The sequence below is a fragment of the Scophthalmus maximus genome, chromosome 13, assembly GCF_022379125.1.
Source record: "Scophthalmus maximus strain ysfricsl-2021 chromosome 13, ASM2237912v1, whole genome shotgun sequence".
Lineage (NCBI taxonomy): Eukaryota > Metazoa > Chordata > Actinopteri > Pleuronectiformes > Scophthalmidae > Scophthalmus > Scophthalmus maximus.
Window position 1 is genome coordinate 14030081 of NC_061527.1, and position 22749 is coordinate 14052829.

Genomic DNA, 22749 nt, shown 5'->3' on the forward strand with positions numbered 1-22749 from the left:
GGGCTGTTTTTTAATTGTAGACTTTGGAGCAAGTGCACCCCCCTTCTCTGCCACAGACTTCCTTTATTAACTCCAGGATTGCCTCTGGCTAGTCTGGCAGTCGTGGACTACAGCGACCCCCAGGCTCCCCCACAGGGATCACTGCTCGCTGCCTGCAGGTAGTGAGTTTGCTTTGTACTACATCGAAAAGTTGAAGATGGATCCCTTCTCATCTCTGATATCACAAAACAAATCGTTTTTCATTCATCTATTGAATGGTTTTGCATGTGTGCTAATTAACTGTTTAGTTAAGAATAGTCATTTGTGACATGGATCAACATAGTCAACATTAAAAAAAAAAAATAATGCAACCCACACAGTGAAATAAGTTATTGTAAAATTATATTAACAAGCAATCTTTCCTCAATTTGAAATAAAAAAATATCAGCAAATAAAGGCAACATAGGACAGATGTGTATAATGCATAATGTTCACAGGAAGAAAAAAAGGAAAAATAATTCTCATCACATTTACAAGACTGCTGCTAAGTTTATAATGATGCCTACTAGAATCAGTTTAGAAAGCTTTGACTAACTGAATAACTGGGGCAATATAGATAGTCAAAGATTGTATCAAAATATTTAAAAAAAAATGGGGGAGGGGGGGTGATTCTGAGGGAGTATGAACAACCAATATGTATCAGATTCAAATGGGTAGCTCATTCATAGCCATTTCATCATAATCAACCAAAGACGAAATAACACAGACGGTTACGACAATGAAGAGCACAGAGTGTTAAGCACAGGCAAGTAAAGAGATATACACCATATCTTAAAGCGGGCTTCCACGAGAGCAGCACTAGGTAGTATGTTGTACACAGATTCTCAGCGTTCATGCACTCGCTCCTCATGCCCAGGTCTGGTTTCCTCCTGACAGGACGCGACAGCGGTCCAGCTGTTTTAAATCAAAACCGCAGAGAGGACAGAGAAGCATTGCTGTCAACGGTAACAGACTGAAAATTGATCACATGGGATCAATTGGACATTGCAAGAACCATCTGAGCACTTTCATACTGTGAAGGGTCGTCACAATAAAAGCTGTATTCTTTCACATCGTTTCCCCCTTTCAAAAACCTTCTTTAAATAGAAAAGTGGGCATTGGGAAGAATAGTACATTATTCAGAGAGGTGGCCACAGGGTAAAGGCAAATTCTGAGTCCGATGTCAACTGACTTGTGACACAGGATGCATGGCGATAAGTAAAAGGACAAAGACAAAGACTTTCCGAGCACACAATGCATATGCACACTCTCCAGTGTTTTAAATGACAAAAGCGGAGACATTTTCCTGCACATCTTGCACCACAAAGCAATAATTAAAAAGTACAAGAGGTCAACTTCAACCATTTTTTTCCTCTCTTCGCTCTGGGCCGAGGGGACTAAGAGGGGGATACGAGGGCTCGGCAGAGAACATAAAAACGTGTCATGTATGCATTTCAGTAGCTGGTTTTGTCACACATGGGGTCGTGATTAATGGAGAAATTTGTCCTTCATTTTTTGAGCAAGGACCAGTAGTCACCAGCCATTTAGATTTTCTCCAATCCGTATTCTGGCGTGAGCGTGGAACCAATGTGGCGCCCTTCCCTGATTCAGTGCTGCTGTGTTTGGCTGTGTCCTATAGTGAGTTCAGATCCTTGGAAAGATGGCAAATAATGTTGGATAGGCTGGAGAGGGGGGAAGGTCACACACTCATCGTCATGGTTGGAGAGTACTGTGGAGGCACAGAGAAGAGAGTATTACAACTCACACACACACACGAACACACGCACACACACATCTTCTCCCTGCCAAGTGCGCCCTGGTCAAACACACAGCTTGTTCTCCACAGTGCTACTGTAAGTCAGTGATGTTAATATGTTGTGACTGTGGCTTCATTCTGTGGTCAACAGTGCTCCACCTCTGGCTTCATCAAAGTATTACAGTCAGCAACAGTTCAGGCTGAGGGGAGGAACAGGCCAGAAGGGAGACTCACGTTCTCGCTCTGAAAGGAGTGGAGGAAGTTTCCACTCAGCTCCCCGTCATCCCTCGGGGTCCCGGGAGGATTGCTAATGCCACTTAAATTGTTTGGGGAATTCTGGAAACAAGAAGTACACAACATTTTTTTACATTTCCCTTTTTATTTCCAGATTAAATTTCAAACGCAAAGATTCTTTGCATGGTTATAACATTTACCTTGTTCATGCCATCCATATCACCAGAGCCTAAAATATAAACAATACAAACAACAATTACACAATGTTTGTATTTCACGAAAATAAGGAAGTCATTTTAAAACAATGGCTCTCACTGAAATACAACCTGTTTGCCTCTACTGATCTGCCACGTGCCACAGTGGACAAAGGTACGCTCATTTAATGCAAAAGAATGCCACCACAATAATTATACGTAGTGTAAGTTAGACGTGTTGAAGTGGATGGTGTTACCTAGTGATCCGTTCATGTGGTGTGGTTCCATCCCAGCCATGGCTCCCAGGGGCCCGTCAGAGCCGGGGCCCATGGGGAACTGCAGGAGAAACAAAGAGGGCATGGCCTCACTTATCACATCTCCACAGCAAAGTTCAAAAAGAAACCCTGCAAACCAGTGTCTATGCAGTAACGCAATAATCATTTCAGCTCCAAAAGACTGAGTGATACAGTTACCCACAGTGTCAAACCACTGTGGGTTTTCGATTGTAAAACCCGGAGGCGCTTGTGCTTAAGGAAGGCGGGGTTGATACTAGGTTGACAAAAATAGTGTTTCATGCAGGCCAAATCTATTCATGCACAAGGAAGTAAAATGTTCTGTCTCTCCCTTCTCCCTCAACGGCAGTTACGTCAGGATGCACTTTACAGTGATCACATACAATTAACAGCAGAATACGAGGATATACTTTATTTGCACAGCAACATATATCAGAGAAGGAAATCCTAACTTTCCACCAGCTGCATGCAGCCATTCGACAAAGAGGTCTATTGAGATGGCATTGACCTGGAGAGGTCAAGTGGTTATTGGCAGAAGCTTTTCTTAACAACAACAACAACAACAGCACATTTCATTCCTCAGCCACTTAATTGTTGACCTCTGTCTAACCCCCCCCCCCCCCTTTTAACTAAGTGACCCATATTACATTCACAGGTCTGACTGTGAATTTTTGCTGTGTTGTTAGAACAAGTTTCTTGACTCAGGAAAACTGAGATGGGGTTGTGCCTTTGGTGCAAAAGGGATGTACAGTATGTACGTAGTTAGGTTGTTCGTAAGCAACAAAGTCCATCTTCAAAATGACTTAACTTCTACTTAACTCACCGATCACAACATCAGCACTTATGTCAGAATGAAAAAAGGCACTTACATTATTTCGGTTGCCAGGTCCAGTGTTGATCATGGTGTACAAATTGTCACCAGAGTTGTTGGAGTCTGGAAATGGCACGATCATAATTAATACTGGAGAGAGCATGAACGAGGTGACGATTCAACAGCTCGGGTCACGGGGCACTAACCTGCGGGGCTGGGCATGATGGGAGTTCCAGGGGGTCCTCCTCCTCCGGATGCCCCCTTTGGAGAAACAGTCAAAAATAATAAATATATATTACAAATGTATGTAAAAACTTTTTAACATGGTTTTATTTTCATGTGCTTAAAAATTCTGTAGTATGCAGGATGTGTACTCACCCCATACGCGCCGGGAGAGGGTGATGAATAAGGCATCTGAAACCAAAAACATAAACATTACAGACCAGAAATGGGAGAGCAAGCCGTTTTCTACGCCTCAAAATGTCATCATTCGATCATCCTAACACCATTATGCCTGTCTGTCCAAATGTCTGTGGAAACCATGACACATAATACTACAATTACTTCCCAGACTAGACCCTCTGAAAACATTAGACCTCCACCGCTCTGAGAGGAGAGCCTGCAATCTGAACCACTATTTCTCTGTCTCTCTCTGTGTGTGTGTGTGTGTCTCTGTGTGTGTGTGTGTATTAGTACTCACAGAGTTGGCATTGTTGGGATTGGGCCATGGTCGGCCAGTCCCTGGGCCCCTAGATGGCAAGACCGACAGAAACCTTGGTAAGATATTGCGTTTAGGTTGAAATACAAGGGACAGCATGTTTTTTACAAATGAAGAAGACTCACATGTTCACTCCTGGCATACCAGGACCCATGGCGTTGTGTGGAGGCCTCATCCCACCACCGAAATTCTGAGAGGAAAACCATAAACAGAAAAATCATAAAATTGTCTAAACCACTGGATACAGTACTAAAAGAAAAGCCACAAATCACTAATTAAGATAATTTTCAAAAAAAGTGGGTCTTCAACGCAGTGGTCATATATTCTATCTGGGTGTCGGTGAAGTGGCCTACCTGAGGACCGGGCCCCATAGGTCCCATGCCCCGAGGGCCACTCATTCTCTGCATTGGCCCCATGTTAGGATGACCTGGATGGACAAAGACATTTTATATGAAGCCAGAAGCCAAGAAATAAAATCTGTGCTGCATATGTAGTGTCTTCAAAGAGCCTACTGCAGGGATTCACACCTTGTGGTCGTGTGGGGTCCATGTTAGTCAGCATGGGATGAGGGCCTGGGCCTCCGCCTGGCGGCTAACAGGGATAAAACACATAGAAAATTAACAAATTTACATTTGAAAAACATGCTATGTATTTTGAATGTGTGTGTGTGTGCGCGCGTGTGTGCGTGCGCGCGTGTGTTCTACCTGGTTGGCCATCCTGATGGGGGGACCTCTTGGGCCTCCAGCAAAGCGAGGCGACATAAAGGACTACAACAAAAACACAATTGCTCCATGAGATTTCAGCAAAGAAGTCACATACATCTCCCAAAATGTAACAATGTTCTAATTTCTCATGTTTTGCGAATACTGACAGCAGCGTAAAGCATCAAGCTGAGACGGAATGCCAAAGCATGAGCGTCAGCGCTGAGAACCAGCGTTCCCAGATGACTGCAGATAGCAAAAACGGAGAACAAGAGAGAGAAAGAGGGAGAGGGAGCATTACCTGACTGTGAGGTCCCATCATACTATTAGGGGGAGGAGGCTGAGGGTGAGGAGAGCCCTGGGGACCAGGAGGACCCTGTGGCATTGCACAAAATGAAGAGGCGAGGAGGGAGATGGAGGAGGGAGAGAGGGAGGGATGGGACGAACGGAGATGGTGAGAAACAGAAATGAAACAAGAGGGGCAGAGAGAGAAGCAGGGTTACTGCGAGGCAGAGGACAGTCTGAGTGCAAGAAACCAAAAGTTTGCTGCAAAAAAATTGAACAAAAATAAGACGCTCACTTTCATATACCAAACACAGTGAGAGAGAAAGAGAGAGCGGAGAAGAGCAAGCAAATGACTTGGCCTTGAATGAGAGGAAAGAGACAGAGAGGTGGAGGAGGTGGAGAGGATGTGTACTCTTTTGCCTGTCAGTCAAGACATTAAGAAGCCTGCTGCATGCAGCATGTTATCAGTGCTAATTTCCCTAAATTAACAGCATCAATTAAGCTCTACGCAATTAGCTTTATAACAACACTAAACACCGGCACTGTGGCGCTAATGTTGCTGATATGACAAGAGAGCGAGGGGTCTAATTGAACCTCCTCCTGGATTCTGCTATAGAAAAGGATGAGTGTGTGCATGTTCATAAATCAGCGTCAAAATGTCTTTCCCTGATATTAACATGATCGAAATAAATGAGTCTCGGCTCTGTGGCTTCAAGGTCAAAACGAGTGAGCGGTTTGCTCCAGCGCAGGCAGGGCAACGTTGAAATTTTATGTCACTCCTCAGAGGTGGTTCCACACAGTTTTGCCTGCCAAGAGTTTATCCTCATGAGATATTGATTTACAGTAGGTGCTGCACCTTTCGATTTCTCCATTAGGGAAAATGGCCGCGCCTGCCTGTTTACAGCACTGGAGAGGCCCAAGCAGACAGAGCGTCTATGATGTTTACTACAGATCCACTGAGCAGAGTGGAGCAAAACAAGATCCCAACCAGGGCAGATACCAATGTTGAGATACGCAGCTACAGAATATACATAAAACCCCAACAACCTTTCACGAATCTGGAGGGAGGGAGATGAACCATGTCCATTGATGAATTCGTCCACCCACGAGAAATTATTTAATTGTTATCGATGTTGAGATTTGTGAAAAGAATAAAGGTGGGAAAGTCTTCCTGATGGTAACAGATAATGGTCTCACTGTACTGACCTGGAAAAAGCCGGGTGGCATTGGTCCTCCCGGCATGCCCTCACCGGGGGGCATCCCTCCCATCACAGGACTGGGGGCTGCTGCTGCACTCTAAGATGGAAAAGCAGAAGACAGACTCACTCACTGTGCTGCACAAAATACAAATGAATCGGTAATATTGTGAGATTTCTCACAACATAAATGGCAGTCAGTTGCTTAGACTTTTATTCGGTCCCTTCTCAACCAAATAAAGATCCTTGGCACAGCTGGGCTCAAGAGGAGTACATGTGAGCAATCTAATTCCCCTGTGGACTAACCCAGAAAGAAAAAAAAAGAGTAAGGAACAGTAGGCGCCAACACACAGAGTAGATCTGCATCCTTTAAGGGTCCCCAGTATGAAAAGGGGTATTAAAGGGCTTCTGAGCCGTGCTGGTCCAAGAACCAGTGGGTCAGATAAGGATCAGTGGGATTCACTGAATCAGTGGCTCCAAAGTGCTGCTGCGCAACAGGGGGCTCGCTGGGCCGATTTCCTGCTCAAACCACAGCCCTAATTCACTAATGTGCCATTTGCTTCGGTCACACGCTCCTAATTGACTGAGATTTTCTTCCCTGTAGCTCCAGCAATCTGAGATGAGCTAATGTCTTCAGAGCGGTGGGGTTTTGCTTCTATAGAAGCTCCTACAGCCAGCCCCATTTGTTAATCTCACTCACACTGTAATGTACGCAAACAGGCAATGATGATTACTACAACAATAAATGTACCATTATCCATGCAACGCACGCACACACGCACGTACACGTACACACACGCACGCACACGCGCACACACACACACACACACACAAGCACAAGCACAAAAACACTCTTTGTCCCTGTCCAGAGCCCCACAGCTCTACAGACATCACTGGTCAATAGCCAACACACTCCCTGGTATTGACTGCACCTTCTCTAATTATATCTGCTCCGGCCGCCACTGCAGGGCCACTGTGAAATACCTCAGCGGGGAGAGAAGTGAGGCCACAGGGGAAAGTCACGTCTCATCAGGCCCCAACACCGCTGGGACACAGACACAGAGAATATATAAACCCTCTGTCATTGTTTGAAACGAGAGAGAAGGAGATTCTAAAAGATGCCAAGAACATTGTGGCTTTTTTATCAAATAATCCACTTCTGCTGTAGATGTGAGAAAGTATGTGGAGTTCTCAGTGGCTTTACAGACTCCAGTTTCACTCATTGTACTTTGACACCGGAGTGCAACCTAATTCTCAGACTTAAAAAGCATCTCTTACTGTACAAACGCTGCCGTTTTTACACTCAATACAATCATTCATTTCATTGTTTATTTACCTCACACTCACTCTGAGAGTATAGTATTATAGAGTATTAATTCCTGCTTTCTTTTCATGACAGTATCATTGCATTTTTTTGGCATTTAATCTGATGTCGTTCATGTCAGCTCCATATTGGGAGAGTACACTCAACACTCATCAGTTGAGGACCAGCGCTGCATGGAGAGAATGCGGCCAAATAATCTGCATATCGAATAAAACACAACTTGTTTTTCAAGAATTTAAACTGCCCAGACAAGTCCTCTATATGCAAGTAAAACAAGGGGGGAAGTTAAGAACCCACCCTTCCTGAAACAGTCACTGTCTTCATCCAGTCATTCCTCCATCAAACCTGCACGGCCCGACAGGTACACAGACGCAAGGCCTCTGGGTAAATAATTACAAAGTTCCTCTGAGATTAATTTTTCATTACAAAAGTCATCAGGACATGAAATATCCTCCACGGCACCCACAAAACTTGAAAGATAATTTGGTGCCATCTCAGTTTCCTGAAATGAAAACTTGAACATACATTAGCTTAATGGGAACTACCTAAAATGAAAGAAACCGACTCTGGAAAAAGAATTATTTGGCATATTTTTTGTCTTTTTCATTTGGCCCATGTCCAATCTGTTAACATGGCGGAGGCGGGGTTTATGACATGTACTGCAGCCAGCCACCAGGGGGCAACCAAGATATTTTGGATTGGGAGTGGTCATGTTGTCCATCTTTAGTCTTTTGTTTAATCAAGGATGCAGTTAAAATAACAGTGATGTGTATTGTTTTATGAATCATGATTTACATAGTCCCCAAAGGTGTTTTGTCTAGTAAACAAAGTAAACGCAATATATATCTAGTCAGTACCATGTATTGAGAGTGTCTAATCAGTAAACAAGCATATTGTCCCAAACCCATCCCCAGGTATTTAAAGGTGATCAGTTTTTTTCTCCAGCTCTGTGGAATGTAAATGTTTTGTGAAGAGAAGTGCATCTTGACCTGAAAACGACTTCTCTGGTGTACAGTAATTGTAAGCAGATGTCTGTCTATCACGACTTTACTGGAGATAAAGATCTAGAGTTTATAGCTAGTTTCACAGTAGAGTGGTATGCTCATACAGTCACAGTGTCTGGCCCCTTAGAAGGGAAACAGGAACTGCAGTTAAGTTTTGGTCCCCTATCCTTAAGTAGCCTTTTCCAAGACTGAGGCCTGAAAATTAATAATGACGTAAAACACTGCTGTATTTAAAAATGTATTGACGGCAACGTAATAAAATGATGCCAACAATCTACATAGCTTTGTTGTAGTCTGAAGCTGTCTGGGACTGGGAAGCTACGTGCATGGTGGGTTCCCAGGCATGTTATGTTAGATCTTTATCATGTCTCTCTAAAGAACCGCAGCTGCGATTGCTGGACTGTCCCAAACAGCCTGATGCCGCTTTTTGGTCCAAATTAGCCACGTTTAACCACGGAGCCTCTGCTACAGGCAAGGGACAGATGTCTCAGCTCTGCCTCGGGCTACAGAGCTCTTGTCCAGGGCCTTCCTTACAACTTCCCAGGGGACCTTCTTTAGGACAGACCAACCCCCATCCATTTCATAATGATTCAGCATGTACATGTGTCTACTTAAAAGCATTCAAGCAACTCTAGCCAAACAAATCTTCCCTCAATCCTTGAATCACTGAGGGGGGTTACAAAAGGCCAGAGTGGCTGCGGATGTGCTTGTGCTGCCTTTATAAAAACAAAGAAAGAGGGGGAGAGGGGAACACATAGGAGGAGAAGAGGGGGGGTGAAAAAGGATGAGCGTGAGGATGACCAGGAGGTTGACTGAGGTAAATGTGGGAAAAAAACAAGGGTGGACACAGAGAGGTACAAACATTAAATAGAAAAATAAAAGTACAATTTAAAAAAAGAGAAATGATCAAGGGGGCTGAGCTGCAGCGCAGACCACCCAACTGCCGGCTCCTGACCTAGCATGCTCGTAACAGCCTCACTTCTTCCACTGGAACCGACGCTCAAAAGAAACCAGCCCTTATGTTTAGCTTGTAAATGTTTAACCATCAATCAACATCATAAAAGCCACTCTGGATCCTGACTGGATGCTTGCTCTCTCTCCCTCTCTAGTCACTTCAAGCCGGTCCCTTCCTCGTCTCATCTCCCACCTCCATTTCTCCCCAACCCCCTTGTGTCTTTATTCCCTCTACTCCTCCGTGGTGGTGTATGCTGGGCATATGCCACAGTGCCACTCCCCTTTCCCTTTTTCCCCAATCTGCCCCTCAGCTCTGTGACAGCCATCAATCAGCCGCCGACGCCATGGTGACGGGGCCCCTGGGGGAGTGCTTTCGTCAGACCCAGTGTGAATACGCCGGGGCTTTACGAGCGCTGCCAGCTAACAGAGCAGCACTCACCTCCCCCACATCAAGACAAAGGCTATGGTCCAAGGACTAGTACTGTCCATACACACTTCCCTGACCCCAAGCATCCACAAACGAGCAAAAGTGGAATCAAAATCAGCGCAAAGGGTAACCGCAAGATGTCGGGGAGAGCCAACCGCACAGAAACTCTGAAAGCTCCACACCACGGCAGCACATGGCTCAGACTGGCGTTTCACAGATCCCTCATTGGCTTGATATTTTCCATGTTATGAAAACGGTCTCGGTCACAACATGGGCTGCATGAAGCAGCTTTTTTTTGTGTCATTTAAGCTTTTAAAACTAGTCGGAGGATGTTTCATAATTTTAAAACAAGAAAAAAATTGCAAGCAAATTTTCAGTCATTGTTATACATTTGCCTTAAACATAACATTTTTTTAAAAACACAACAATCTAGAATTCATATCTGGGAACATTCATTTTTTTCCCAACACAGATGCAGAATTCTTAAATTTGTCTGTCTCGTCCTCCTCATATTTGACAGTTTAAACTACAGCCACACGTTCACTCAAGCAATCTACAACAACAACAAAATCCAAGCTATTGCAATCAACTGTAATGAAGCAGACAGGCGAGGTGAATGAAGGCTGGTTTCAGACAAAATACTCTCCTCCTTTGTCTGTTTGAGTTTGAATAATTAGGAGTGTGGTTATTGAAAGGGCAGAGCCACGTCGTCGTAGCATCTCTCCTGGCTCCCAGGTCACCTGCCAGATCAGGAGGCCTGTTACCCTGACAACCCTATCTGCCAAGAGCAGGACTAACATCTCCATTTTAACCCCTTGCTGCCTGGTCACCAACCTACCTACAAACTGGGCTGTGTATCAGTCATCCCGAGAGGACTACCTCTAATATCTTTCTTGGCTGTGCTGATTCAGCACAGCTAGATAAAAATAAATACTTTTTTATTTTATTTACATCGGCTACACAGCTCTCATCTTATCTTTTGAGATATGGCCTCAAGGATGGGAAGAGCAGAAGCCACTGACAAGTGGGTCGCCCTTTCTTTGATCGTCCTAAGGCCACGTATGTCAAAGCAGGAAACAATGCCGCACACATGAAAACAGCACTCTATGCAAAACGGCTTATCATGATGCAAAACATCCAGAATTTGCTAATAGGGATTCACTATCATAAGAGGAGGAGGAGTACACCACAGAAAGATGCACTCATCCTAGCAAACGTCTCATTAATTCGGTTCAAAATCCATTTTAACACATAGTGGAGCTATTGCACATTAGGGCAGCTGGGGGGTCTTTGTCAGAAATCAAACTGTGCCGAAAAAAGTCTTGGAAGTTGTGCAGAACACACAGCAGGTTCTATTTCGCCCTCACAAATGAGGCAGGGTGCTCGAGCTCGGCGTGGACAAGGGGGAAGGCACTCGACAGGTCTGACTCAGGACATGCTGACATCAGCATCAATTTCCCAGAAGCCCATAAAGCACATTGTTGGGCGCATCATTCGACCCACCAACAGGGCAAGATGACATGGGAAATAGTCAATGACTTACATCTCCAACAACAATTTGCAAAACATAGTAAAGAAGGAATATTTTTAAAAAAAAGCAGAAATCAGACAGAAATAATTTTAAGGAGAGTCATGATAATACTTCAAGCGAAAAGGGACTCATAACGTCCTGAAGTATGGCAGCTGTGTTACTCTTGTAAGGTCTTGAGTGTTGACAAACAGAGATAGTAAGCACTTTACTCTAATAGCTCCAACAACAAAAAAAAATCATTGCACAACCTGATCTTGAGACGGGTGATTTACACCACTTCTTATAGCCCAGAGAAGTTGTTTTCTTCCTCAGCAGAAGACAGAGCGGTGTGTGCAACAGTTCCCGTGTAAGCACTATACTCACGTAATCATGGAAGGCTTTTGCTTCGCTGGAGTGGTCACATGTCTCCCTCCTCTCCGGTGCGGCACAATACAGGTCCCAGAATACACTGTGGACAAGACAGGTCATGATGAAGCACACAAAACACAACCACCCAAACAACCCCTGGACACGTTCACCGGGGGGACTCGATCACTTACCACCACCAGGAATGGAGGAATCCGGGGGGTTCTCCGAGTGTTATGTTTTTCTCCCATCGTATCTAGGGAAAGAGGGGGTTTTCCGTCATTAGAATACATTTTTATATTATTGTCAAAGAGCACATGCAATTTAAGTGCTTAAATATTGAAATTAAAGGGGCATTACAAAAAAAATTGAACAAAATACCTCTGATAAGAAGGTCTGTGCAGACTTCTGTGCTCCTATGTGTAACAAATACTCATAGACGTATAGAGCCAACCTGTGTGTGTGTGGGGGGGGGGGGGGGGGGGGGGGAGAATACATATTTCAGGTTAAATTAAAATACCATTTTTGAACAGGCAACAAAGACAATTGAATTGTTCTCGGGGGCACGTTGAGTGACTGGATTGGGGCACAGGCCCCTTTTGAACAATGGCTGCCAAATAGCCAATGGCCAAAAAAAAAAAAAGAAGAAAAAAAAAGAAAGAAATGAAATGGGGACCGAGACGAGCCGAGCCTGGCGAAGACCGCCAACAATGAGACTGGCGAGAGAAAGTGTCGAGGCAGCGTCGTGATGTGAAACACAAAAGCAGCAGGAGCAGGAGCAGGAGCAGGAGGAGGAGCCGCCTGCTGTGTGTTCACCGGGTACAGTATCCCGACGGGCAGGGGGGAGTGAGAAAGCGAGACAGATCGCAACAGATAAAACAATGTACGTTGGCGCGAGGCGATGTTATTGTTTTCTCCTCCCGCCTCGCTCTCGACGGGATAACCGCTGAAAAAAATGTCAGACGACCGCCGGTTAACACCAGCAGCCGAGCGACCGACGGTGACTCGCTCGGACACGGGCGAGGAGCCACACGGCTCGGAGCAGGAATGGCGAGCGGGGAGAGAGAGGGGGAGAGAGACGCGGCGGTTCATTCAATTCCAGGAGGAACTCGCCTCTCGCCAGCCCGTCCAGCGAACAACGGCGAGGGAACAACTCACGACAGATACTCACGATAGTACACACGACAGTACACACGATAGTACACACGACAGTACACACGGCAGTACACGTCCGTGAGCTTACTTCTCTCGCGCCTGGCCGTCCGACGGCACCGGGGTGCCTTTTCCTTTGGGGAACATGGTTTTCGTGAGGGAGCACGCCCGCCTGCTCTCGTCTTTCTTTCCTTTTTCTTTTCTTTTTTGTAGCTATTTCATCTGTCAGATCATCGCGGCCGCGACCCTCTCGCACTCCAACCGCACTCCTGCTCAACCCGACGACTCAACCGAGGCTGGGTCCGCGGGGGGAAGAGGCGGGCCCCGGCGCCGACGGATGCTCCGCGCAGCCAATGAGAGCGCGCCGTGGCGCCTTAAGGTCTGCCCACTGCTGCCTTCGGTTTGACGCTTTGACGCCGATAGCTGCGATACAGTGAGCGTCGTTTAATGAAGGAAATACTAGTTTCACTGTACGTCGTTTTCTCCTTCTGCTTCTGTCCGACCTGTTCCATGGAAATTAATTACTCTGGGTTCTCTTAAATAAAGGTCAATAAAATATGTATAATATAAAATATGTCGAATCACTCCCACTATCACTAAACTTTGGAGCTCTTAAACAAACACACACACACACACAACCACCAGCCGAGGAATAAAGATCAGAGCATTGTTTTGTCTTAGAATTAGCAGACAAATGAATAAAAACCTGAAGTACAAGGCAGAAGAAAACAGAGAAAGATTCGAGGCTGTAACTTTTCGAATGTCACTTGAGTGGGCTACATAACAAATTAAAATGTGCCTTTACATCAAAGCAAACAACGTAAAAAGGTACAAACAAACAAAATATTATTGGCTGTTTTTCTTTTTACGTTTTTTTTAATAATATGGCCCACGCTCAAACATCTTGCCTAAGCGATAATATAAAGCCCCTAAGAAGACAACTAAGTGAGTTCAGGTCAGTTCCACCTTAAAACGTGGACGTTACAGAAACCAGTACATGGAATTCTCTCTCTCTCTCTCTCTCTCTCTCTCTCTCTCTCTCCACAGTGGACAGTGGTGAAATGCTTCAGTAAAGCTGCGAGTGTGTGTGTGTGTGTGTGTGTGTGTGTGTGTGTGTGTGTGTGTGAGTGTGTGTACGTGTGTGTGTGTGTGTGTGTGTGTGTGAGAGAGAGAGAGTGTGTGTGTGTGTGTGTGTGTGTGTGTGTGTGTGTGAGAGAGTGTGAGTGTGCGCGCAGTCCGGTCCAGTGGATTGCCGGCTGCTCTCTCTCTCAGCCGGTGCTTATATTTTGTGCCCGTCCTTCATGAACTTTTCCTCGACCGCACAGACTACTGTCAGCATTTAAACTCTTCACTCGGGTAAGGACGTTTGTTTTTGAACCCGTGAACACGTCGGTGTCGTGTCTACTCGTCACGATTCATGTTGTGGAATAAACAACAACAGGCCTAAATTCGGCTGCTGTGCGCCTGATATCTTTTCTTTATTCTGCCAAATCGCAGCAGGGAGGTCGTGGTGAATGTAAAGGTCACTGCAGCCTGTCCCCGGAGAGACAGGTGACCACCGCACGTACTACTGCAGCAAGTCACTGGCAAACACTCGAATACCAACAAATAGTTTCTATGAATATCTCGTGTAGCGGCATGTCTCCTCTGCGTCGAGCTGAGTTGGAGCGTCAGCTGTTGCAGCACGGGTTCAAAGTGACTGCGCAGTTTCAATGTTCAGTAATGATCCAAATCTGCAGTTGTTCACTCTACCAAGAGTTTTAAATGGAGCCACTTCTCACTCAAAACTCTGTTTCATGTTGCAGCCCCCTCGACCAAAAAAAGCGCATTGTTTAGGTCACATGAAAATGTCATATTCAGTTTTCACTTCAACCTTTCCTTAAAATATAGGAATCAGTAAGCCTTATTTTTTTACTCAATACTCAATTTTTTTTATAGTATTTAAGTGAGTAGTAGCTCATACTTGACTACTATATCATATCATAATATTGAATGATATTTCCTGATAGAAGACCACATTTTACGAAAATAAGTCTTTATAATTGATGTTGTGGAATTTGGTTAAAAAAGCAGGTTTGAGTTTTCTGGAGAACTTGGCTGAATGAAATCTGAAGCGGGTGTTTTCACCTGCAAACGCCTGTCAGCAAACTGAAACTGCTCCTTTTCTCAAAAACGAGCAACTAGAACAACTTGGTTCAGTTGTTGTCTAGTTTGTGTGAATCGAAGGTCTTGCCTGACAGTTTAAGAGTAATGCAGGCTTCACTGATTTGGCTGATGCCACGGCCTTTTGTTTATATGTTGGACCACAGATTGTTCTTGATTATGCGAGAGAGAAAGTGTCAAAGTTCTGCTGTAACTTATTTTTTCTGTGTTCTGTGTCTGTCTAGTTGTGAGACATGATGTCGGAGGGGGAGCATGACGACACAGTGCTGGAACCTCTGTTCATCCAGGAGAGTGGGGAGGTGTACCGAAACCCCACTGAAGTGAAGATGAGTCAGATCGTGCTGCCCTGCCACGCAAACCACTGTGGCGAGCTGAGCGTTGGGCAGCTGCTGAAGTGGATGGACTCCACAGCCTGTTTGTCTGGTAGGAAAGAATCAGGAAATCTGTCATGTTTCCAATTAAAGCAAAGAAATGTGTCTGGCTGAAGGACAGGACAACCTGCACAACAAACGCTGATGAATACAATATGCTAAATTATTACTTCATACTCAGTAGTTTAACCTCACTAGTCAGTTGGACAAACCAAAGATGCATCTTTGTTGTGCTGTTACGAATCTTTCATCACTATCCACTGAAGTATTCGACAGTAAATAGTGGCCATGGAGTGTAAATCAAATTCTGATCTTTCAATAAGTCCTTTTTAAACTAGTGTGACTTTCCTGTACGGTCCTGCTGAGTTACTTGTCCTCCATAGGAGAGCTTGTACAAAGCACGTGTAATTGGAAAGCTCATCACGGATGCATCCATATTTTTTAGATGCATTGAGTTTTTGTCATATTTGTTATTTTTACTCATAGGATATTGTTGTTTTCGTCATTTAGTCTTGGACTTGGACATGATTTGGTTTCAGACAGTGACTTGTCTTTGTTCTAGCTGCTCAAGGCCAAGAATTGATTTTGAAGCTCCACTGATGATAATAGACACAGCAAAAAATAAATATATTCGTTTGCAGTTGTCTAGAATGAAATGCATTTTAATTTCTAACAGGTCCTTCTATGTGACATAATATTTCTGTATGCCTTTTATAGTCTTTCACATACAGTAGATCAAAAGCTTTCAATATGCCTGACCTGCAGACGCTTTGTGGCTTTGAGCTGCACTGAGTATTTGTGTAATCTCTCTTCTTCCAGCCGAGAGACACTCAGGTTGTTCCTGTATCACTGCCTCTGTGGACGACATCCATTTTGAACACACCATTGGGTAAGGAATGAACCTCAAAGCTGCTCTGATGAGGTGTATCTCCACCTGAAATACACGGAAAACGTTGCATGCACTAACTAGGGGGAGACAAACTGGGTCAGTTCTCTGACAAAGAAATGTTGATTTAAAGTTGATCCAGACATTTCTTTAGAGGGGCTATATGTGAGAACGCAAATGTTGTTCCATAAAATGTCCGCAGGAGCACATGTGAGAATACAGCACTTTATTCACTTGAATGAATCTTGTGTCAATCCTGCTCCAGGATGGGAAAGGTTGTCAACATCATAGCAAAGGTCAACAGAGCCTTCACATCCAGTATGGAGGTTGGTGGATGTAGAGTTTGATTTCATGTTAGTCAACGTACACGGAATCTTTTGCAAAAATAAGATGAATGGTGGTTCTTTTCTTTTCAGGTGGGCATATTGGTGACTTGTGAGGACCTTTACACTGCCAGGCAGTGGAATGTTTGCCATGCCTTTGCCACCTTTGTTGCTAGACGAACTGAAGCTGGAAAGGTTAGAGGCAAAATATATATCTCTATATATATGTATGGACAAAAAATGCCCCTTTTCTAATGTATGTTCAGCATCCCCTGGTTGTGTGTGTTTAGGTACAGCTGAAGCAGGTGGTTCCTCACACACAAATGGAGCAGATGGAGTACAGCCTGGCAGCAGAGAGGAGGAGGATGAGGCTCATCCATGCTGAGATCATTACAGATCTACTGAGCAGCAGCACAGCTCAACTGGGTACGGACACGAGGGTTTATAACACAGCACTTGACAAGACGTCTTTACCATTTTAAAATCTGTCTGATCACAGCTGCTTGGTTGTCTTTTTTTTTTTGTACTCTCACCAGGAGAATGCCGGGAGTATCACAACGCCGTGCAAGCTGAGCGGACACGAGTGGAGAGTGTAGAGCTGGTGTTACCTCCACATGCCAATCACCAAGTCAGCACCTTCGGGGGCCAGATTATGGCCTGGATGGAGAACGTTGCAACGATTGCAGCGAGGTTCACAGAAAACTTACTTTAAAAAGCTTTGAAACTTCTAGCTCTACTGAGACTCACTAATTTACATGTAATATTTAATCTGCCTCCATGCCAACAGCAGTCTAACGGGGGGATTGTGACCATGTTTTCTGCAGCGTGACTGTTTGGATGAGACACACAACTGCGACGCTGTAATTCTATTTTCTCTATGCTTTATTCTAGTCGATTGTGCAATGCACATCCAACCTTGAGGACCATTGACATGTTCCATTTCCGCGGCCCGTCTCACATTGGTGACCGACTGGTACTGAAAGCCATTGTTAACAATTCCTTCAAGCACAGGTGAGTCTACACATAATGACCAACTCTTACAACATTGGGCGAGTGTCTTATCACACAAGTGGCAAATAATTCTCAAGTCATCGAAATGTTTGCATTGGAGCTTCCTATAATATTTCCTGGGTTTTTGTTGCGAATCGGTGTGTATGTGTGTGCATGTCATTTTGACAACCCATTTGCCTGCATTACACGTGTGCTCTAGCATGGAGGTGGGAGTATGTGCTGAGGCCTACCAGGGTGGAGAACCTCTGCGCCATATAAATAGTGCTTTTATGACCTTTGAGGTGCTGGACAGTGACAGGAAACCGCGCACACTTCCAAGGATTCGACCTGAGCCTGTGGTGAGTTTTCCCAGTGTCTTGTTGCTCTAATGTATAGTGCAGTGTAGAGCTGAAATAGAGGTGGTTCATATAATAAGCATCCTTGTGTTCTGAGTTCTGTAATAAGTTCTGACATGTTTCACAGGATGGGAAAAGGCGTTATCAAGAGGCCATTGCAAGAAAAAAGATTCGGTTGGATAGGTCAGTATCTCAAATGAAACCATTGGATGTAGCAGAAGGTTTACATTGTTTATTCCAAAGTTTTATAATGTTGTCAGAGTAAAAATTTGCCTAAATGCAGAAAATGTTTTCGTATCTCTTCAAAGACAGTTCCTTTAAAAAATATATTATTTTATTCACATGGAAATGTATATGGTTTGAGCCAATTGATAATGAATGAAACTGATTCAGGTTTAATTGAAGAAATAGTCCCTCCAATAATGTAACACCAATAGGACATCACAAAGAAAAGTTAAGGCATTGTCAAAAATCATTACAAAAGCCACAAATACAGTACAATACAATACATTTCTACTCGTGCTAAGCTATTGTGGTGTATAATGCAGTATAAAGTGACACAGTGTCACTCGTGCTCAGTTTGTCCAGTGTCGTGCAACAGAATCCATTGTTTACACTACCCTGCAGCAGCACATGACTTGGCAGGGCAGCATATCACAGCTGAGCAGATTCTGGTGCAGAGTCTGTCAAGCATAATAAGTTCATTGTTGAACACTTGGCCTCCAGTATAACCTGTATTACACTATTTGATAATCACATGCGGGGTCAATATTGGTCATGTTGCTGGTCTTTATTTTCCCCCTGTATGTAGCAGGATCCAATAGTGGATTCAGACTTTTGGACCCTACTTTATATCATTGCTTCCCTTCTGTTTACAGGAAATACATCATCTCCTGCAAGCAAACCGTAGTGCCCTTGTCTGTACCCTGGGATCCAAGTAACCAGGTATTCAGGTCATTTCTGGAAAACAGAGACACACATGCTTGGTAACCAGACATTGCCACTGGATTCAATCATACGATTTCAGACAGTCCTTTTGTTTTTCAGATGTACCTGAGCTACAACAACGTCTCAGCACTGAAACTAATGGACACCAGAAACAACTGGGTATTAACTTCTGAGAAAAACAAGGTCAGTGTTGTTTGTGTTGCTGTCCAGGATATGGCTTGTTAAATGGTTGCAGCTGCAGAGATTCCACCACGAATTCTGATCTTTATTGTTTTGGACGAAACAATGCACTGTCGCAGTGGCTGTGCTCAAAATAGCTTTAATTAAGTTGTGGAATAATGCAGAAAAAGTCAGAAAACTTTGCCTAAAAGCAATATCTTTCTCAAAAGACGCAGCCAGCAATTAATGTGGCAGTTTTGACAGCACCAGACTTGACATGTGCACAGTTAATTGAACAGAGCAGCCCATCTGGTTACTTTGCCCTTGTCATGCCATGTCCGTGGCCTGAAGCCACAGATCTCTTCTTACGCCGTCCTTTTGTCTTTATGGAAGCAAGGAAAAACGTAAACTGGGTTTTTCTTTTATTATTTGTTGAACAAAATGTGACGATGCAGCTTTTAGGCATAGTGCCAGTAGTTTTTTCAATTGGGCGCAACATGAATGTGATATATGCTGACTCTCATCTATACCTGGAAGGTTGCCTAGACTGAGACACTGACCCCACTCCCTTTTTGTGGATGTGCTCTATTTCTTAGGTCAGACTGTACACACTGGAGGAAAACCACATGCTGTGTTTCAAGGTGGAGATGCACATCAATGTTGCAGCAGAGCAGACGTTCCACCTATTGTCAGACCTGAGGAGAAGAAAAGAGTGGGACCAACATTATGAGTCAGTAGCATGAACATATTTTGCATTTTGCATCATCTGACGCAGGGCAACTTACATTTGGTGCACCAACAGAATAAGCTTAAAGGAAGACCATTGTTATTCTGCATTTTTATTATTGTCAACAAATTTTATAAAAAGACCAAATCCAGCACTCACCCGCCCTCCAGTTGTTTCCAGTGCATGGTTAAAAAAAGCTCAGGAATATACACTTACATAATTTTATAAATGCTGAATAATTTCCTTTTGTAGATTTTATCAAACTCAACACAAACAGGAAGAAATGTATTGTTCCTTTATTGAGGTTTCAGTTATTAGTTTCAGCAGTTGTTTGTAGGTTTATTGAATATTAAGGCAGCAGGAGGTGTATCTGGCATGGACTTAAATTAAGATACAGGGCTCATATTCATGAGTGTGTCACTCTGTGCAATGTTATGGTTCTTTGTTCGTATGTTTTGGACTGTGACACAGAAGAATAAGGATAAATCAATTGTTGGTGTTGGTCTTTTCAGAAAATGTGTGTTCTCAGTTGTGTTATAACAACAACCAACAGACAGGGTAAAATGCAATACAGTGTTATTACTGCATGGAATATAAACTGTTTGTAATGTATGTAGAGAAACGCGAATGTGAAAGAAGCAAAGCTCATTGCCGATGCTGATTACTCTGTCAACTGCAGGGAGTGTGAGGTGATCAGCCAGGCAGATGAGGAAGACACCCTTTATCGAGTAGCTACACCCTCCGTCAGTAAAGGGGCCAAAGGCCAGGACTTTATCTTACTGGCATCTAGGAGGAAGCCATGTGATGCAAGGTGTAGTAATCTATCACGCGAATATCTTTCTCTCGTCATTTCACATTGTCGTTTGCCACTTCACTGCTGTCTTCCCTCTTGCTTTTCCATTCCACTTGATATATAATTGTGGGAGGCATAAATGCCTCCCGCTTGCTCTTTCATAAAGTCTCATGCTGCTGTCCTCTTTTCACCCTCTCAGGGACCCATATTTGATCGCTCTGCGCTCTGTCACTTTGCCCACTCACCCACCCACTGATGGCCACACCCGCGGAGAGGTGCTATGTGCCGGCTTCTCGATCTGGGAAGAGTCGGATTCCATCACCAAGGTTCGCTTAATGAGAGGGTCACTCAATTCACCATGCCAGCTTGCACACTGCTATGCTGCATGTTATTGCGGAAAAGAACACAACATTAACAAAAGAGAAAATGTATTGCAACCTGCAAAATTTTACTGTAACACAACTGACCTGTTTTTCCTTTTCAGATCACTTACTATAACCAGGCCACACCAGGTGTCCTCCCATACATCTCCACAGACATCGCTGGCCTCTCGTCCAGTTTTTACAGCGCTTTTTCCGCCTGCAGCCACTTTCTGGAGGTCAACAAAGACAGCCTGGCTGCTCCCTGACCCTCTGCACTGTGACACAACAGTACAGCTACATCAATAGGAAGGATCAGTTCATCTTTCATCCCATTTGACCCCTGTTGTTGAGGTACTGTGATGAAGCCGTAGTTGAATGTATTTGTGCCTCTCGGCGATACAAACGTCTCTGCATTAGATATGTAGTTTCTGTATTTTTTGATGCACAATGTTTCTGAGCCTTTCTCCAATTTTAAGCCTTTTCAAAGTGTTATTAGAGTCAATGTATTGTGGAAAACTTTGTGCAATAAAGACGAATAGGTCAGCTAGTCATATTTTGGTACATATAGTAGTTTTAAGTTTTTAACATGTTCCGACTTTACACTAACTAACATGAGGATAAAACTAGTCTAAACTTATATTTCAATTTTTTAATCGGCTTCTTTTGCTTTAGATGTTCTACCTCACTGAATAGTTTTTAAACTATTTGATTAAATCTTATATAATAAATCTTATTTAATGCTGCAGTTTTATTTTAAGACAACGATGTATATTTTAAAAGCAATGTACTTGAACTGATTATATTATGCGAGGACACTCAATGGCCAAGTATGTCACGTGACAAGCTGTCTTGATTTAAGTGAAACAATAAACACATTAGACCAGTGGATTGTGCTCATTTGAGCTCTTGAGTTGGTGTTCACCTCCCTCCCCCTCCATTCTTTTCATTTCACGACCATTTTTTTTGAACAACAAAGAAATTCAAACACAGCTTGCAGTTGTATCCCACTGATTTTAGTGTTGCAATAGGTGCACAAGGCCGACGTAGGGGTACGATGGAGTCTTGGGTGAAACAGTCGGGCCTAAGCCTCTTCTGGGGCTTATAGGAGTTTGTAGCTCTGCTTGCTCATTGTGTTTGTTCCATGATCATCCTGTTATGCTCACACTGCTTCCTGGAAACAGTGCGGAACAAGTGCATAAGGTAATACGATATGCAATTTAAAAAAGAAAGGAAAGAAAAATAGTTTTCATTACAATGTGGAGTTTCAGTTCAAATGATGAAATGATGTCAGACACATATGCTAAACTCCAAAGCATCGCTGGATGAGTTTCTTGTGGGTTTTGGCACGCGGCTCACCGCGCTTCCTGTTCACACTGCTCGTCATGGAACAGTGTCTGATGTGTCGTGTTTCTCATTTCAGTCAGCGAGGCAAGATCCCAGAGCCTTCAGGTGACATTTCTTTAGATAGTGGGTGTGTTCCGACTGCGCTTGATTGACATTTCTTTATCTCAGCAGTGTGGAGTATCGTCTTGTCTTTAGACCATCGGGAAGATAAAATGACAACAAGAAGATGGATTTTGTTCTCATCCAATTACTCAGGCAAATAGTTCATTTTCTTTATAAAGAACATAAGGGAAAAAATACAGATAAAAGACGATGATAAACAACAAAATCAGCAGAGGTCTTTCTTCATGCAGAAAATGACTAAACATACACTATTGAAAGAAT

The 22749-nt window shown here is 43.8% G+C and overlaps 2 protein-coding genes across 5 annotated transcripts; one reads left to right on the forward strand and one right to left on the reverse strand.

Moving 5' to 3' along the window:
* Positions 1 to 364: 364 nt before the first annotated feature.
* Positions 365 to 13314, reverse strand: ssbp3b (single stranded DNA binding protein 3b). 2 transcript variants are annotated; one of them, XM_035648774.2, is made up of 18 exons: positions 13035 to 13314; positions 12173 to 12245; positions 11986 to 12047; positions 11810 to 11894; positions 6217 to 6306; positions 5027 to 5101; positions 4729 to 4791; positions 4552 to 4615; positions 4378 to 4451; positions 4150 to 4214; positions 4007 to 4055; positions 3685 to 3720; positions 3513 to 3567; positions 3365 to 3429; positions 2460 to 2538; positions 2209 to 2237; positions 2009 to 2110; positions 365 to 1747 (listed from the first exon to the last, which is right to left on the reverse strand). In XM_035648774.2, the coding sequence occupies exons 1-18, from the start codon at positions 13088 to 13090 to the stop codon at positions 1718 to 1720; spliced, it is 1152 nt and encodes a 383-aa protein (XP_035504667.1). In that variant the 5' UTR covers positions 13091 to 13314; the 3' UTR covers positions 365 to 1717. The 2 variants fall into 2 exon arrangements, with proteins under 2 accessions (XP_035504667.1, XP_035504668.1); XM_035648775.2 differs by lacking the exon at positions 5027 to 5101 and having other exon boundaries at positions 13035 to 13294.
* Positions 12496 to 21907, forward strand: acot11b (acyl-CoA thioesterase 11b). Of its 3 annotated transcripts, XM_035648764.2 has the most exons (17): positions 14068 to 14299; positions 14441 to 14494; positions 15331 to 15529; positions 16297 to 16366; positions 16629 to 16689; positions 16780 to 16881; positions 16977 to 17112; positions 17223 to 17376; positions 17578 to 17697; positions 17897 to 18035; positions 18160 to 18215; positions 18911 to 18977; positions 19080 to 19163; positions 19736 to 19869; positions 20546 to 20677; positions 20859 to 20985; positions 21144 to 21907. In XM_035648764.2, the coding sequence occupies exons 3-17, from the start codon at positions 15340 to 15342 to the stop codon at positions 21285 to 21287; spliced, it is 1716 nt and encodes a 571-aa protein (XP_035504657.2). In that variant the 5' UTR covers positions 14068 to 14299; positions 14441 to 14494; positions 15331 to 15339; the 3' UTR covers positions 21288 to 21907. The 3 variants fall into 3 exon arrangements, with proteins under 3 accessions (XP_035504658.2, XP_035504657.2, XP_035504656.2); XM_035648765.2 differs by lacking the exons at positions 14068 to 14299; positions 14441 to 14494 and adding an exon at positions 12496 to 12610; XM_035648763.2 differs by lacking the exon at positions 14441 to 14494 and having other exon boundaries at positions 14069 to 14299.
* The last annotated feature ends 842 nt before the right edge of the window (positions 21908 to 22749 follow it).